Source organism: Sphaerodactylus townsendi, linkage group LG10 (genome assembly GCF_021028975.2).
Source record: "Sphaerodactylus townsendi isolate TG3544 linkage group LG10, MPM_Stown_v2.3, whole genome shotgun sequence".
NCBI lineage: Eukaryota > Metazoa > Chordata > Lepidosauria > Squamata > Sphaerodactylidae > Sphaerodactylus > Sphaerodactylus townsendi.
Window position 1 is genome coordinate 84,781,281 of NC_059434.1, and position 16,541 is coordinate 84,797,821.

Consider the following 16,541-nt stretch of genomic DNA (forward strand, 5'->3'; position numbering starts at 1 on the left):
ACGTGTCCTCGTTCCACCCCGGTTTTTAAAAGGGGAGGGGGCTTTGGAAGTCTCGTGCCGGGAGCCAGAAGCGGCCATTGAAGCAAACTGAGGATGTGCTAAGGAACGGGAGTCACCAAGCCGAGTTCCCTTCGGGTCAAGGGACCCCGAGCACCATCTGGACATGAGAATATTAACTGGCAAAAGAGCCATCTTGGCAACAGAGGGTTTTTGAGCAGAGTAAAACTGCCACTTTCCCCTTTAGCGCTGCCAGATTCATTTAAGGCAGTAGCTCCTCATCGTCTTACAGTGGAGGGGAGGTAGCCAGAGCGGCCAAGGCCCCTACTGGGGGCGGGGACCCCCCTCCCCTATCAGATAGCAGGAATTACCAGCAGCAGGGGGAGGCCCAGCCTGGCATCGAAGTGACGTCACTTCCAGCAACATACCGGAAGTGACATCATCATGTCTCCGACAATCCAGAACATCATGTCTCTGACAATCCTGAGCCCTTCGGGGATAGGGCGGTATATCAAATCTAATAAATAACAACAACAACAACAACAACAACAACAACAACAACAACGGCATTTGGGCAAAAGCTCTGGGGTAAAAAGGCATCCGCCATAGAGTTTTTGCCCAAATACCCGAGCCACATCATCAGAGTGTTTTTCTGCTTTTTTAAAAACAAACAGACAAACGTGGGAATTGGCACCAGGTCGTCTCAAAGTCACCATCACATTATAGATTATGCCCCAACTCACAAATCTGAACACAGCTATGGTCCATGCCACGCAGCAGAAATAAAAAATTTTGACGACACGAAGTGTTCTGAAAACACACCTGCAAGATGCAGTTACATCAAGTCTGAAACTCACTTGTCTTGAAGTCAGTGTATGGACCCAGGGGGAAGGAGGAGGGGTGGGGCAATTTTCCACATGTGTGACTAAATGGCCACAGCCCAGGGACATTTGACCCCATATGTCCCTCAGTGCGGTACGCCCCTGCCTTCCTCCAACCTGAACATTCAGAGAAAGAGGAGCTACTTAAGAACAAGGAATATTCCTCAGGCTGGAGAAAGGAAGTTTGTACCCGTGATATTACACGTATAAACGACACAGGGCACAAATTACACAGCCAGCTCAAAGCCAGCTGCACCCTGAGACAGGAAAAGCAGAGAACAGGCCGTTGGGACAAATATTAAAAAAAAAACTATAACAAGGTCCTACAAATAGGAAGCCGGTGCTCACCCCTACGGAGCAAACTCTTAAGGCGGGTGTTTGGAAGAGAAGCTCAGGTTTCGACCCAAAAGATCCTTACTCTCCAATGTGTTTGCCACGTCTGGCTTTAAACACAAGGAGCCCTTTGGGAGCTTAACAAAGCCACAAATGATCGGGAGTAAGCAAGCTGAAAAGTTCTCACTGTTCCTAGAATTCAAAACCCACGAGCTGCTGTTCCAACACTGGGCGCGCGGGGGGGGGGGGGGGGGCAGGCAGACCACATTTGGACCGTCTCTGGATTCCAGAAGTTCAGCCCTCAAATGTTTATTTTTGGAGATTTCACTAACTTTTGGAAGGAGCAGCAGTGGCGTAGGAGGTTAAGAGCTCGTGTATCTAATCTGGAGGAACCGGGTTTGATTCCCAGCTCTGCCGCCTGAGCTGTGGAGGCTTATCTGGGGAATTCAGATTAGCCTGTACACTCCCACACACGCCAGCTGGGTGACCTTGGGCTACTCACAGCTTCTTGGAGCTCTCTCAGCCCCACCTACCTCACAGGGTGTTTGTTGTGAGGGGGGAAGGGCAAGGAGATTGTAAGCCCCTTTGAATCTCCTGCAGGAGAGAAAGGGGGGATATAAATCCAAACTCTAAAAGAGAGAGAGAGAGAGAGAGAGAGAGAGAGAGAGAGAGAGAGAGAGAGCAATATCATAAATTGGCCAGTGTGTGGCCCAATAACAGTATGCTCGATGCCAGTTGCAAAGAGGGAAAGTTGGCACCTACAAAATGACAGCTACGCCCCCATGACTTCGACAAGTTCTGCTATCCCCCAGCTAATCTAATGGGGGGGGGGTCTCTCATCTGGCATTTCCCACTTTCTAAAAACACTCTGGCCCTTTCCGCACATGCAAAATAATGCGTTTTCAAACCACTTTCACAACTGTTTGCAAGTGGATCTTGCCATTCCGCACAGCTTCAAAGAGCACTAAAAGCAGTTTGAAAGTGCATTATTCTGCATGTGCGGAATGAGCCTCTCTGGGCATCTGGTCCCTCTCACTTTCTGAAAAGTTTGGCAGCCATCAAGGGAGCGGGCAAACAGACCCCCGCTCACCAAATTGGAGCCCGTCGCTCAGGTGGAGGAGTGGGGGATCAAACCCGGTTCTCCAGATCAGAGTCTGTTGATCTTAACCATGACAGCCCTCTGGCTCCGCCGCTGAGCCACCCCCCTCTCTAACCACCCTATACTAACAAACCACCGACTGCCGTGCGCACAACTGCTTAATCTGGGCTCCAAAGCCAAGCCACAGTCACTACAGAAGCCAACCAAAGAACAGTCCTGTGGGGGGCTAAAAGTGTAATATATACACAGATATAGCGATTTCAGAAGGTTTAATTCCAATATAGTCTGAAAAATAAGGTAACCGCGGTCAAAACAAATACAGTAAATCAGTCACCTCATGGATACACCATGTCCAGAAACACACCGTTAAAGTCTCCCTGGTGTGTAATTACATGTAAATATGGACACACCACGTAACGCTCTTCAAAAATACCCTGTTGAAGTCACAATAATGAGTAATTGCGAGATCTCCAGTTTGGTCTCCGGGGAACCAACCCTTTGACTATATTAAAAGCTACTTGGTCTCTGAGGGGCTGCAAAACCCTGTTTGTTTTCTCTGTTAGACTTAACATTCACAGGCCCAAGAATCTGAGGTTTCCTTTAAGCACCGACATCTCAGCTCAATACTTTCCTTAAGAACATAAGAACTAGCCTGCTGGATCAGACCAGAGTCCATCTAGTCCAGCTCTCTGCTCCTCGCAGTGGCCCACCAGGTGCCTTTGGGAGCTCACCTGCAGGAGGTGAAAGCAATGGCCTTAAGAACATAAGAAAGAGCCTGCTGGATCAGACCAGAGTCCATCTAGTCCAGCTCTCTGCTCCTCGCAGTGGCCCACCAGGTGCCTTTGGGAGCTCACCTGCAGGAGGTGAAAGCAATGGCCTTAAGAACATAAGAACAAGCCTGCTGGATCAGACCAGAGTCCATCTAGTCCAGCTCTCTGCTCCTCGCAGTGGCCCACCAGGTGCCTTTGGGAGCTCACATGCAGGAGGTGAAAGCAAGGGCCTTAAGAACATAAGAAAGAGCCTGCTGGATCAGACCAGAGTCCATCTAGTCCAGCTCTCTGCTCCTCACAGTGGCCCACCAGGTGCCTTTGGGAGCTCACATGTAGGAGGTGAAAGCAATGGCCTTAAGAACATAAGAACAAGCCAGCTGGATCAGACCAGAGTCCATCTAGTCCAGCACTCTGCTACTCGCAGTGGCCCACCAGGTGCCTTTGGGAGCTCACAGGCAGGAGGTGAAAGCAATGGCCTTAAGAACATAAGAAAGAGCCTGCTGGATCAGACCAGAGTCCATCTAGTCCAGCTCTCTGCTACTCGCAGTGGCCCACCAGGTGCCTTTGGGAGCTCACATGCAGGAGGTGAAAGCAAGGGCCTTAAGAACATAAGAACAAGCCAGCTGGATCAGACCAGAGTCCATCTAGTCCAGCTCTCTGCTCCTCGCAGTGGCCCACCAGGTGCCTTTGGGAGCTCACAGGCAGGAGGTGAAAGCAAGGGCCTTAAGAACATAAGAACTAGCCTGCTGGATCAGACCAGAGTCCATCTAGTCCAGCTCTCTGCTACTCGCAGTGGCCCACCAGGTGCCTTTGGGAGCTCACGTGCAGGAGGTGAAAGCAAGGGCCTGCTGCTGCTGCTGCTGCTCCTGAGCACCTGGTCTGCTAAGGCATTTGTAACCTCAGATCAAGGAGGATCAAGATTGGTAGCCATCCATTAACCAACGTCGTGCATTCATGCTAGCACGCCTCAATATTTTCCCATCAGCGGAAACCTCAGGGAGATACCTCCAGATCCCTAAACATCAGAGACTATGCTGTTGCGGATGTGGATCTATAGAAACCATAACTCATATTCTTCTGGAATGCTGTCTTCACAGTAACCTGCGCATGATTTTAATTCACCCTCTGCTGCTTCCAAGACTTGAGCACTCCAAGTTCCAGACCACTCGCTTTCTGCTAAGTGACTGTAATCCATAGATCACCTTGGAATTCTTGGAAAGCATTTTAAACACCCGTATTTAAATGTTTTAAAAGTTTTCTCTTTTAAATGGAAATATGCTAATAATTTATATGCCATTAAAGGTTAAAATGAAATGAAGATTGGTAGCCATAGATCGACTTCTCCATAAATCTGTCCAAACCCCTTTGAAATCTGTCTTTCTTTACTTCATTTATAACTTTCTTTTACCCAGTGGGAACCCAAAGCGGCGTCAATTGTTCTTCTTCCTGCTATTTTATCCAATCCTTTCTGAGGTAGGCTAGGCTGAGTATGTGTGACTGGTCTAAGGTCACTCAGCAAGTTTCTGCGCGGGGATTCGAAGCTGGGTCTTCAAGATGAGTCTTCTGTGCAGGGGATTCAAAGCTGAGCATAACCTAGCCCAGGGGTAGGGAACCTGCGGTTCTCCAGATGTTCAGGAACTACAATTCCCATCAGCCTCTGTCAGCATGGCCAATTGGCCATGCTGGTAGGGGCTGATGGGAATTGTAGTTCCTGAACATCTGGAGAGCCGCAGGTTCCCTACCCCTGACCTAGCCGGACGCTCTAACCACTGTACCACACTGTCTCTCACACGCACACCGTAAACAGGACATGGACTGGGCTCCCAGGGGGCCAGTGAGTCCGTCAACAACAGCCCACCTACCATCGGTGAAGTCCAGAGCATACACTGGAAATCTTCTTGCAAAGTCATCGAAAATTCCCCTGCCAATGTTGAAGAACTCCTGCAGCTGAAGAGAGGAAGGAAATCACATGAACGTTCACAAAATGCTCATCCATTGTTGAGAGAGAGTTCGCTGCTGCATGCAAGGGAAACCAACACATTTTTGAAAAGTCATTAGGCAAGACAATATCCTTGGGGAGCGGTGGATGCCTTTTTATTTATTTCGTTTATTACAGTCCGCCTTCCTCGCTGGAATTCAAGGCGGATTCCATGGCGTTATGTCAATATAATCAGCAGGATGGAATATCCCATAAAACGACGCAAAGGGATCCGTATGGTGGAAATCTGGGACGAACCAGAAAGCTGAAAATAGAACTGAAGCGAAACTTTACGTTTGATAAAACCCCATTCTAAAATGAACCACATATGGACAAAGGGGACAATTTGCAAACTATCTAGGGTACATCTACTGCTCCAACATAAAAAACACTGTTGGTCCATGTAAAGAGTTACAATTTTTTTAAGTTACTTCATTTATTTGCTGCATTTTCAGACAATTCAGGATCCCCAAGGCAGCCAAGAGTAAGCAAAAACATGGAAATATCACAGAGGATACATCATAAGAACATAAGAACATAAGAACATAAGAACAAGCCAGCTGGATCAGACCAGAGTCCATCTAGTCCAGCTCTCTGCTACTCGCAGTGGTCCACCAGAGGCTACAAACATATGTAAAAATATTTGAGACAAATAAAACATTATACAAACACACAAACATGTAAAATACCAAGAGCATGTCTATTACACATTGAGCACACACAAGAATCTGAATTTTGACCTATTCTCAAAACAGTCTCCCTTTGAAAAAGCAGCATAAACCCATTTTGCAGTTGACACTTGATATAACCGAGAGAAGGGGAAAAAATGTTTCTTAAGACATTAATTTATCCCATAATTAACCTTTTGAAATCTTCAGCGCAGACTGTCAAACGCCAAGAGCTGAATTAAAAATTGTGAAACATCCACTCTGAATTACATTACACGCCTTCGCAGCTTCGGCAATCTTTATCATCTTTGCCGATGCAGCCGGCGGATGCTTGCCGAACGGCATCTATCTGTGACCCAGCGGGTCTCTGGAAACAGGCACCCCACTCATGCAAGAACTGCCAGCATCTTGTCTCCAGTAAAAATAAAATAAAATCCCCCAACACAGGGAAGGGCTGTCTCAAACATATAGATGGTTCTAAGTTCTGTCCTTGGCATCACCAATTAAAAAGCACCAGTGATGATGAAGGTGATGATGAAGGAGTTTGGATTTAGATCCCACTTTTCTCTCCTGTAAGGAGACTCAAGGTGGCTTACAGGCTCCTTTCCCTTCCTCTCCCCACAACAGACGCCTTGTGAGGTAAGTGGGGCTGAGAGAGTTCTGAGAGAACTGTGACTAATCCAAGGTCACCCAGCAGGAATGTAGGAGTGCGGAAACACATCTGGTTCACCAGATAAGCCTCTGCCACTCAGGTGGAGGAGTGGGGAATCATCAAACCTGGTTCTCCAGATTAGAATCCACCTGCTCTTAACCACTACACCACGCTGGATCTCCAGGGTCAACCCTACGTAGCTTCTGAGAACTGACAAGATCAGGCTAACCTGTAGACCTATTCAGGTCAGGATTAATGGTGACCCTGTAGTGCTTTGAAGAAGAAGAAGAAGAAGAAGAAGAAGAAGAAGAAGAAGAAGAAGAAGAAGAAGAAGAAGAAGAAGAAGAGGAGGAGGAGGAGGAGGAGGAGGAGGAGGAGGAGAAGGAGAAGGAGAAGAAGGAGAAGAAGGAGAAGAAGAGGAGGAGGAGGAGTAGTTTGGATTTATATCCCCCCTTTCTCTCCTGTAAGGAGACTCAAAGGGGCTTACAATCTCCTTGCCCTTCCCCCCTCACGACAAACACCCTGTGAGGTAGGTGGGGCTGAGAGAGCTCTGAGAAGCTGTGACTAGCCCAAGGTCACCAGCAGGCTTCATGTGTAGGAGCGGGGAAACAAACCTGCTTCTCCAGATTAAAGTTCACCTGATAAAAGCAAAGTCAATTGGAGACATTGAGAGATGTAGGTGTGAATTTCCTGTGTTGTTCAGGGGTTGGACTAGATGGTTCTAGAGGTCCCTTCCAGCTCTAGGTTTCTACATTTCACAGCATTCATACATTCCACCCCAGAAGACTGGCAACAGAAACATGTGCAAGGGAATAGTTTTTACCATGAAAGCCCAGCGGCTTTCAGACTCAAAAGATATTCTTACAAAGGTGGGGCCGAATCACTGCCAGAGCTTTCAAACAAAAAAGCCCTGACTTTTCTTGCAAGAATAAACGATGCAAATTATGGTTTTCTCTGCCCGACTTACTTATCCTGCTAAGTGTTGATTTAATTAAAGGCGGGGAGGAGCAGAAATCAGAGGGAGTTGGCTTGACTGGAGGCCCCCGTGGCCCTGTTGCTCCCTCCGGTTTCCGATCTATCAGCAGACCAGACTCTATTTCTCCCAACTTTCCTACTGAACTGAAAAAGCCATGCCCCATATACCAAAAGAAGAGTCTGGATTTATATCACGGGGTTTTCCTGAACCTGCTTGTATATGCACCTGTTTGAAAAAACACTCCAATAAGAGCTAAAAGGAGATGGGGCTACGCATTTGAGGGTTCATAACTTTGGCCCCCATGAACCAAACTTCACCAAACCTGGGTGGTATCATCAGGAGGGTCTCCTAAAGATACTCTGAATTTTTGTTGCTGCTAGCTTAACAATTGCACCCCTGACAGCAGGCACACCCCCAAGCTGTATAAAGCCGTGGTGCGACCGCACTTGGAGTACTGTGTTCAGTACTGGTCGCCACATCTCAAAAAGGATATCGAAGAGATAGAAAAAGTGCAGAGAAGGGCAAGGAGGATGATTGAGGGACTGGAGCACCTTCCTTATGAGGAGAGGCTGCAGCGTTTGGGACTCTTTAGTTTGGAGAGGAGACGTCTGAGGGGGGATATGATTGAAGTCTATAAAATTATGCCTGGGGTAGAAAATGTCGACAGAGAGACATTTTTCTCTCTTTCTCACAATACTAGAACCAGAGGGCATCCATTGAAAATGCTGGGGGGAAGAATTAGGACTAATCAAAGGAAACACTTCTTCATGCAACGTGTGATTGGTGTTTGGAATATGCTGCCACAGGAGGTGGTGATGGCCACTAACCTGGATAGCTTTAAAAGGGGCTTGGACAGATTAATGGAGGAGAAGTCAATCTATGGCTACCAATCTTGATCCTCCTTGATCTCAGATTGCAAATGCCTTAGCAGACCAGGTGCTCGGGAGCGGCAGCAGCAGCAGCAGGCCATTGCTTTCACCTCCTGCATGTGAGCTCCCAAAGGCACCTGGTGGGCCACTGCGAGTAGCAGAGTGCTGGACTAGATGGACTCTGGTCTGATCCAGCAGGCTAGTTCTTATGTTCTTAAGGGGCAGGCCTAGACGTCTTCATTAGAAACATGCTGCAGTGAGGATGTTGGAACCTGGATGAAAAGGTTCTTTTGAAACCTTGTTGTATCTAGATCAAATTTTCAGTGGGAATTCGGCCAGATAGAGGATGGAGCAGAGTTGTTTTCTTTTGCCTTGAGAGATCGGACCAGAATCTTTGGTTTGAAATTAAATCAAAAGAAGTTGTCAGCTAAACAGTAGGAAGTACTCCATGACAGTTCCTCGAGATGTGGTGGGCTCACCTTCTTCAGAAGGTGTTAAGCAGGGGCCAGATGGCCAACAGTCAGCAAGGCTGATTGTGTGACTCTAGGCCGATCGTAAGAGGGAGCAGCGCAGGAAAGTATGAGTCAGAGCTCGGCTCTCACGGCCTTTCCTACGCGTCCAGGGAAATGCCGATGGCTATTTTGGGGTCAGGAAAGAATTTTCCTCCATGTCAGATTGGATCAGGGATCCAGTGATGGATGCAGGAATGTCTACTGTGCAAAGGAACTGAGAGGAAGAGCCAGCAGGGGGCAGGCAAGGGGTCCGCTAAATAGGGTTGCAAGGTTGGTGACCCCTTTGTCCTTTTGCTTCACCTCTTGTCTAACCTTAGACTGATACCCCCAGGTCTAATATCCTGCTTCTTCTTCGAGGTCAGTGGCAGCCTGTTATCTTCCCTTCTTTCCTATCTTCAACGCCGCTTGTAATAAACATTTATGTTTTCCCCTTTTAATTACTGTGTTTCTTGCTTCTCTGTGCAGTAAGACCCCCACAGTAACTTTTGAGTTTGAGGATCCCGGGACAGAGCCAGATAGGTTTGGAAGAGTTTGAAGAGTTTGGATTTATATCCCCCCTTTCTCTCTTGCAGGAGACTCAAAGGGGCTGACAATCTCCTTGCCCTTCCCCCCTCACAACAAAAACCCTGTGAGGTAGGTGGGGCTGAGAGAGCTCTGAGAAGCTGTGACTAGCCCAAGGTCACCCAGCTGGCATGTGTGGGAGTATACAGGCTAATCTGGATTCCCCAGCTCTTAACCTCCTATGCCACTGCTAGTGCAGATCAGCTCTGTGTGTTTGTGGCTTCTCAAAGTACATCTGATTGCCTACCAAAACCAGCACGGTGTAGTGGTTAACAGCAAGTGGATTCTAATCTGGAGAACCGGGTTTGATTCCCCACTCCTCCACCTCAGTGGCAGAGGCTTATCTGGTGAACTAGATGTGTTTCCGCACTCCTACATTCCTGCTGGGTGACCTTGGGCTAATCGCGGTTCTCTCAGAACTCTCTCAGCCCCACCGACCTCACAAGGTGTCTGTTGTGGGGAGAGGAAGGGAAAGGAGCCATAAACCACCTTGAGTCTCCTTACAGGAGAGAAAGGTGGGGTATAAATCCAGACTCCTCTTCTTCTTCATTTCTTAAATATACCAGGTGAGTTACAAAATTTGGTTCCCTACCAGCTCCTTCCCACCTCTGCCTGCTTCATTAATATCTCCTTCTCTGAGTTGCAGGATGGCTTATTATACCGGAGAGGGGCTTCTAATCTCTGCCCCCGGTTTCCCTCTGGAGAATTGTTTGCCTCCTGCTGTGTCTGCAAACACTGCAGAGGAGAAGGAAGAGACGGCTGCATTTTTCTTGGTAGAAAATAAGAAGGACCTAAAGGCCATTTTTATTATAAAACACCCCCAAACACTGAAGAAGCCCCAGGGAATGGGGTCAAAGAGAGAGCACGGCAGCCTTTCGAAAGCACCGGCTGAGACAGGCAAGAGGAAAAGCCCTCTGGGATGCTGCAGCAGGGCAAGGAGAGGAGGCGGAGGAAAATTAGCTTAACCTCTTGCTCACCTGGCAGACACCGCTGGGCTGCTGGCAGCGAACAACTGCACCCACGCACTGGGACGGAGGTGGCTCACGGCACTGGCTGCCAGGCGGATGGAGCAACACACACAGAGCATCCAGAAAACCACTTAGGAAGCAGGAAAACAGATAATTGGCCATCCTGCTAACCTGCTACCCGAGGATGATGCAAAGACAAAGGACTAAATGGATTTCAAAGCAGGTGGGCCAGATTTATGGAAGCCAAGTCGACAGCTGGCTGTCAGGCTTGAGAGCTGAATGGAACACCCCACCCCCCACCCACAATTTGGAGGATGGAGGTCTCTGGTCATCAGACGCCAGAAAATAGCAGGGAGGGGAAATAATCAGGCCCTGTTTGCATCAAGCTTCCGGGCATCTGACTGACCACTGCTGGAAACAGGATGCTAGAACAGATGGACCACTGAGCCACCTGGTTGGCATGTTCTTACAAAAGCCCAGAGCCCTTCAACACAGTTCTGAGCAACGCAATTCAAGGAGGATGTTGGGAAGCTGGAACGGGTCCAGAGGAGGGCGACCAAAATGGTCAAAGTTCTGGAATCCATGCCCTATAAGAACATAAGAACAAGCCTGCTGGATCAGACCAGAGTCCATCTAGTCCAGCTCTCTGCTACTCGCAGTGGCCCACCAGGTGCCATTGGGAGCTCACATGCAGGAGGTGAAAGCAATGGCCTCCTGCTGCTGTTGCTCCCGAACACCTGGTCTGCTCAGGCATCTGCAATCTCAGATCAAAGAGGATCAAGATTGGTAGCCATAGATAGACTTCTCCATAAATCTGTCCAAGCCCCTTTTAAAGCTATCCAGGTTAGTGGCCATCACCACCTCCTGTGGCACCATCTTCCAAACACCAATCACACGTTGTGTGAAGAAGTGTTTCCTTTTATTAGTCCTAATTCTTTCCCCCAGCATTTTCAATGGATGCCCCCGGGTTCTAGCATAAGGAGAGACTTAGGGAGCTGGGGATGTTCAGTTTGGTGAAGAGAAGGTTAAGAGGCGACATGATAGCCATGTTTAGATATCTGAAGGGATGTCATGTTGGGGAGGGAGCAAGCTTGTTTTCTGCTGCTCCAGAGACGAGGACCAGGAGTCATGGGTTTCAGGTGAAAGAGATTCCACCTAAACATCAAGAAAAACTTCTTGACTGTCAGGGCTGTTCGACAGTGGAATGCACTACCTCAGAGTGTGGTGGAGTCTCCTTCTTTGGAGGTCTTTAAAGAGAGGCTGGATGGCCATCTGTCTGGAGTGCTTTGACTATGTGTTCCTGCATTGCAGGGGGTTGGACTGGATGGCCCTTGGGGTCTCTTCCAACGCTATGATTCTATGAACTCAAAAGCAGGATCTATCCACACCAGCCTTCAGGGATCTTCCAGGATTCAGACAAAGGTCTTGTTTTTCCCATTCCAGATAATAGAAGGTTAAGCAGCCAGAGACTAGTCCTGGACAGAAATGTTAGAAGAAGAGTTTGGATTCATACCTCGCCTTTCTTTCCTGTAAAGATTCTCAAGGTGGCTTACAGGTTCCCTTCCCTTTCACTCTCCACGACAGACACCTTCTGAGGTAGGTGGGGCTGAGAGAGAAGAGAGCTGTGACTAGCCCAAGGTCACCCAGCAGCTGTTTAACTCATTATCAGCCATTTGCACACCATGTTCGCTACCCTGCCCTGGCCCTCTGCGGCATCAGAGACACATGCAAACTCCAGAGGTTGCCAGTTGGCAAAATGGCATTTGCAGCTGCCACTCTGCCCAAAGAAGAAGAAGAAGAAGAGTTTGGATTTATATCCCCCCTTTCTCTCCTGCAGGAGACTCAAAGGGGCTTAAGAGCAAGTGCACTCTAATCTGGAGTACCGGGTTCGTATCCCCGCTCCTCCACGTGAAGCCTGCTGGGTGACCTTGGGCCAGTCACAGTTCTCTCAGAACTCTGTCAGCCCCACTGAAGAAGAGGAAGAAGAAGAAGAAGAAGAAGAAGAGGAAGAAGAAGAAGAAGAGGAAGAAGAAGAAGAAGAAGAAGAAGAAGAAGAAGAAGAAGAAGAAGAAGAAGAAGAAGAAGAAGAAGAAGAAGAAGAAGAAGAAGAAGAAGAAGAAGAGGAGGAGTTTGGATTTATATCCCCCCTTTCTCTCCTGCAGGAGACTCAAAGGGGCTGACAATCTCCTTGCCCTTCCCCCCTCACAACAAACACCCTGTGAGGTAGGTGGGGCTGAGAGAGCTCCGAGAAGCTGTGACTAGCCCAAGGTCACCCAGGTGGCGTGTGTGGGAGTGCACAGGCTAATCTGAATTCCCCAGATAAGCCTCCACAGCTCGGCGGCAAAATCAAACCCGGTTCCTCCAGAAAAGTCTGTGCGGCTCCTGCTGAAGTCCGGGGAGGGGCTCCAGGAGCCAGTACCTGAAACTGCAGACTCCTTCCTTTCCCTCTTAATTTGCTGTCTTCCTTTGGTATGACAAAAAAAGTCTTTATTTTGAAGGCATTTTGCATGATTGCACTAGATGAGCACTAACAATCGCTATTAGGAAGGAAAGTCTACCGGTGCTCGGTTGACAAGCAGATCAGTCGGGTGCCTGCAAGATTCCCAGTTCTTACAAAAGCAAAGAAAGCAAGACAGAAAAAAAGGTAAAGAATTAGAATTGGGCCGGGGGTGGGGGGTTGGGGGAGGAGGAACCCAGCCACATTGCATTGTTTACCTCTAGGGATAGCATTGTGCTCCCAGAACAGAAAGGAGATGTCACGTGTATTTCTGAAGATCATACCGGTGGACACAGTATAAAGGGAGGCAGAGAATTTCCTGAAATGGGAGGGGGGAAAGCACAGGGAGTAGCACAAAGATCAGAAGGACCGGCCCCAGCGGGCGTCTAAGAAAGCCAAAGCAATTCTGGGTTGAATCAATAGGAGTACAGTGTCTAGATGAAGGGACATAATAGTACCTCTCTATTCTGCATTGGTCAGACCTCACAGAACACACCATGTCCAGTTCTGAGCACCGCAATTCAAGAAGGATATTGACAAGCTGGAACGGGTCCAGAGGAGGGTGACCAAAATGGTCCATGCCCTATGAGGAGAAACTTAGGGAGCTGGGGATGTTTACTCTGGAGAAGAGAAGGTTAAGAGGTGACATGATAGCCCTGTTTAGATATTTGAAGGGATGTTTTGTTGGTGAGGGAGCAAGCTTGTTTTCTGCTGCTCCAGAGACTAGGACCAGGAGTCATGGGTTCAAGGTGCAGGAAAAGAGATTCCACCTAAACATCAGGAAGAACTTCCTGACAGTCAGGGCTGTTTGACAGAGGAATGCGCTGCCTCGGAATGTGAGATAGACTTATAGTGAAGATCCTTGAGCTGTGGTCGCAGCTGCAACCAAAGTAATGTTTTTTTTAATCTGCACAGCCAATCAAATCTCTGATGGCCAATCAGAAGGCTTTTTGAAGAAGAAGAAGAAGAAGAAGAAGAAGAAGAAGAAGAAGAAGAAGAAGAAGAAGAAGAAGAAGAAGAAGAAGAAGAAGAAGAAGAAAAGGAGGAGGAGAGTTGGATTTATATCCCCCCTTTCTCTCCTCTAAGGAGACTCAAAGGGACTTACAAATTCCTTTCCCTCCCCGCCCCCCCAACAAACACCCTGTGAGCTCCGAAGAACTGTGACTAGCCCAAGGACACCCAGCTGGCTTGTGTTAGAGCACACAGACTAATCTGATTCCCCAGATAAGCCTCCACAGCTCAAGCGGCAGAGCGGGCAATCCAACCCGGTTCTCCAGATTAGAGTACACCTGCTCTTAACCACTACGCCACTGCTGCTTTAGGGGGAAAAGCGCCACCATGCCCTATGTCCATGGTGGCGAACCTTTGGCACTCCAGATGTTATGGACTACAATTCCCATCAACCCCTTCCAGCATGGCCAATTGGGGCTGATGGGAATTGTAGTCCATAACATCTGGAGTGCCAAAGGTTCGCCACCACTGCCCTATGTTATGTTGCAACCTGCCCTGAGACCTTCAGGTACAGGGTGGGATAAAAATATATACATACAAATAAATAAATTAATTAAAACACTTGGCGGGCACCAGGAGACGTATTGGCGGGTTCCAGAGTGCCCATGGGCACCATGTTGGGGATTCTGTTCCAGGGTCTTTTACTGCTATTATAATGCCAATTTCATGATTGTACTTGCACCACTACCAGTGCCTCCTTTTGAAAAAAATCTTTTAAGCATAAGCATAAGCATTTTATTGTCATTGTGCACGCACAACGAAACTTACAGCAGCATTCCTCGATGCACACAATTTCAGACTCATACCCCATCCTCACTTTCCCCTTCCTCCACCCATCCCTACACAGCCCCAAACACATCAACACGAAGCCGCGGAGTTCAGCATCGCCACAGCTCTACAGTAGAAGCTGTCTCTAAGCCTCTTTGCCCTAGTTTTGATAGACCTGTATCGTCTGCCGGATGGTAACAGTTCAAAAAGAGAGTGTGCTGGATGAGACGGGTCCCTCAGAATATTTTGGGCTTTCTTTAGGCTTCGGGAATTATAGAGTTCTTCCAAGGAGGGGAGAGGGCAGCCGATAATCCTCTGTGCAGTAGTGATCACCCTTTGGAGCACCTTCCTATCTGCCACTGTGCAACTGGAGAACCATACACAGATGCAGTAGGTTAAGACACTCTCTATAGCACAGCGGTAAAAGGACACCAGGAGTTTTCCATCCAGTTGTTGTTTCCTTAAAAGTCTCAGATAGTACAGTCTTTGTTGTTATATTGTCATTTTATGCTGTTTTAATTTTTGTTTTTATTTGCAAGCTGCCTTTTTTTTCCTGGTAGAAAGCTGAACTAGCAGTTATGTAAATAAATAAAAAAGGGCTTGGTAGTAGGGGAAAGAACAGAGACAAATATTCACAACACACGAATACAGGGACAAACCTAAGATCAGGCACAAGAATGAAAAGGAGAGTAAAACAACAGCGCCTTAATGGCCTTTGCTCCTTTGGCAGAAGGACGTACAACTTACAACTGTGTTTGTTCCGATCCAAACTAGGTCTGATGTTTTGCGTTCTGTGGTGGGAGCTTTTTGGAGAGATATTTTTAACGGGTTAGTTGTCGAGCACGTTTGGCTCCGAGGAGGAAAGGTGGGACCTAAAAGTCTCAGATTTAATCAATGAACACGAAACCCTCCTTCCTTTTTTCTTTCACCCCGGCAAGACCCATAATTAAAAAATTGTCTCCTGTATGAGTAACGCTTTTCAGAGCTCTGCAGAGAAACCTGCTATTTAACGGGGCTTTCAAATCCTATTCGGACAGCTAAAAAGGGAAGGTTTGATGGGACAGAGAAAATTATAGGATTTTACTCATCCATAACAAAGGAGCTCAATGGTCAGGGAAGCTCATATATTCCTATAAAGGTCTCTTTGTATAACAGCACCATGCCAATGTGAAGTGACCTGTATTCTGTCCCTGGACAGGCAAATGTCCCTATAGAACCGTGGTGGCGAACCTATGGCACTCCAGATGTTCATGGACTACAATTCCCATCAGCCCCAATTGACCATGTTGGCAGGGGCAGATGGGAATTGTAGTCCATGAACATCTGGAGTGCCATAGTTCACCACCACTGCTATAGAAGATAGAAGAAGAAGAAGAGGAGTTTGGATTTATATCCCCCTTTCTCTCCTGCAGGAGACTCAAAGGGGCTGACAATCTCCTTGCCCTTCCCCCCTCACAACAAACACCCTGTGAGGTGGGTGGGGCTGAGAGAGCTCCGAGAAGCTGTGACTAGCCCAAGGTCACCCAGCTGGTGTGTGTGGGAGTGCACAAGCTAATCTGAATTCCCCAGATAAGCCTCCACAGCTCAAGCGGCAGAGCTGGGAATCAAACCCAGTTCCTCCAGATCAGAGTGCGCCTGCTCTTAGCCACTACGCCACTGCTGCACCTTTGTTGTCACGATGTCTCAAGCAGCCTCCTGACTTGAATATCCTGCCACCTGTGCCGTTTCCTCTCAGGAGCAATGCCTCGTGGAGTTTTGCTTTGTGAGTTCCCCCCACCCCTTACCTTAAGGGGTTTGGGGTTGTGCGTTTTGTGGCCCTCCGACACCGCTGAGGGTCTCTGGTTCACGACGGTCAGCAGGTGGCGCTGGTGGACCAAAGCTTCCTTGAACTCTTCTTCCGTTTTAGTTTCCAGAAGCTTCTGCCGAAAAGTGATGTCGGAAAACATCGTGGCGAACGTCCGGCCCACTTCGGTCGCGGTTTTGGTACTTTTCTGAGGAGAG

General features: G+C 48.1%; 1 protein-coding gene across 2 annotated transcripts in view; it reads right to left on the reverse strand.

Moving 5' to 3' along the window:
* The window catches only part of SLC4A11 (solute carrier family 4 member 11), a 124,067-nt gene that overhangs the window by 32,864 nt on the left and 74,662 nt on the right, over positions 1–16,541 (reverse strand). For both annotated transcript variants that reach the window (XM_048508828.1, XM_048508827.1), the window contains exons 7-8: positions 16,325–16,531; positions 4,943–5,027 (exon numbers count right to left, since the gene is read on the reverse strand). In XM_048508828.1, coding sequence (XP_048364785.1) covers positions 4,943–5,027; positions 16,325–16,531 — 292 coding nt within the window. The remainder of the gene's footprint in view (positions 1–4,942; positions 5,028–16,324; positions 16,532–16,541) is intronic.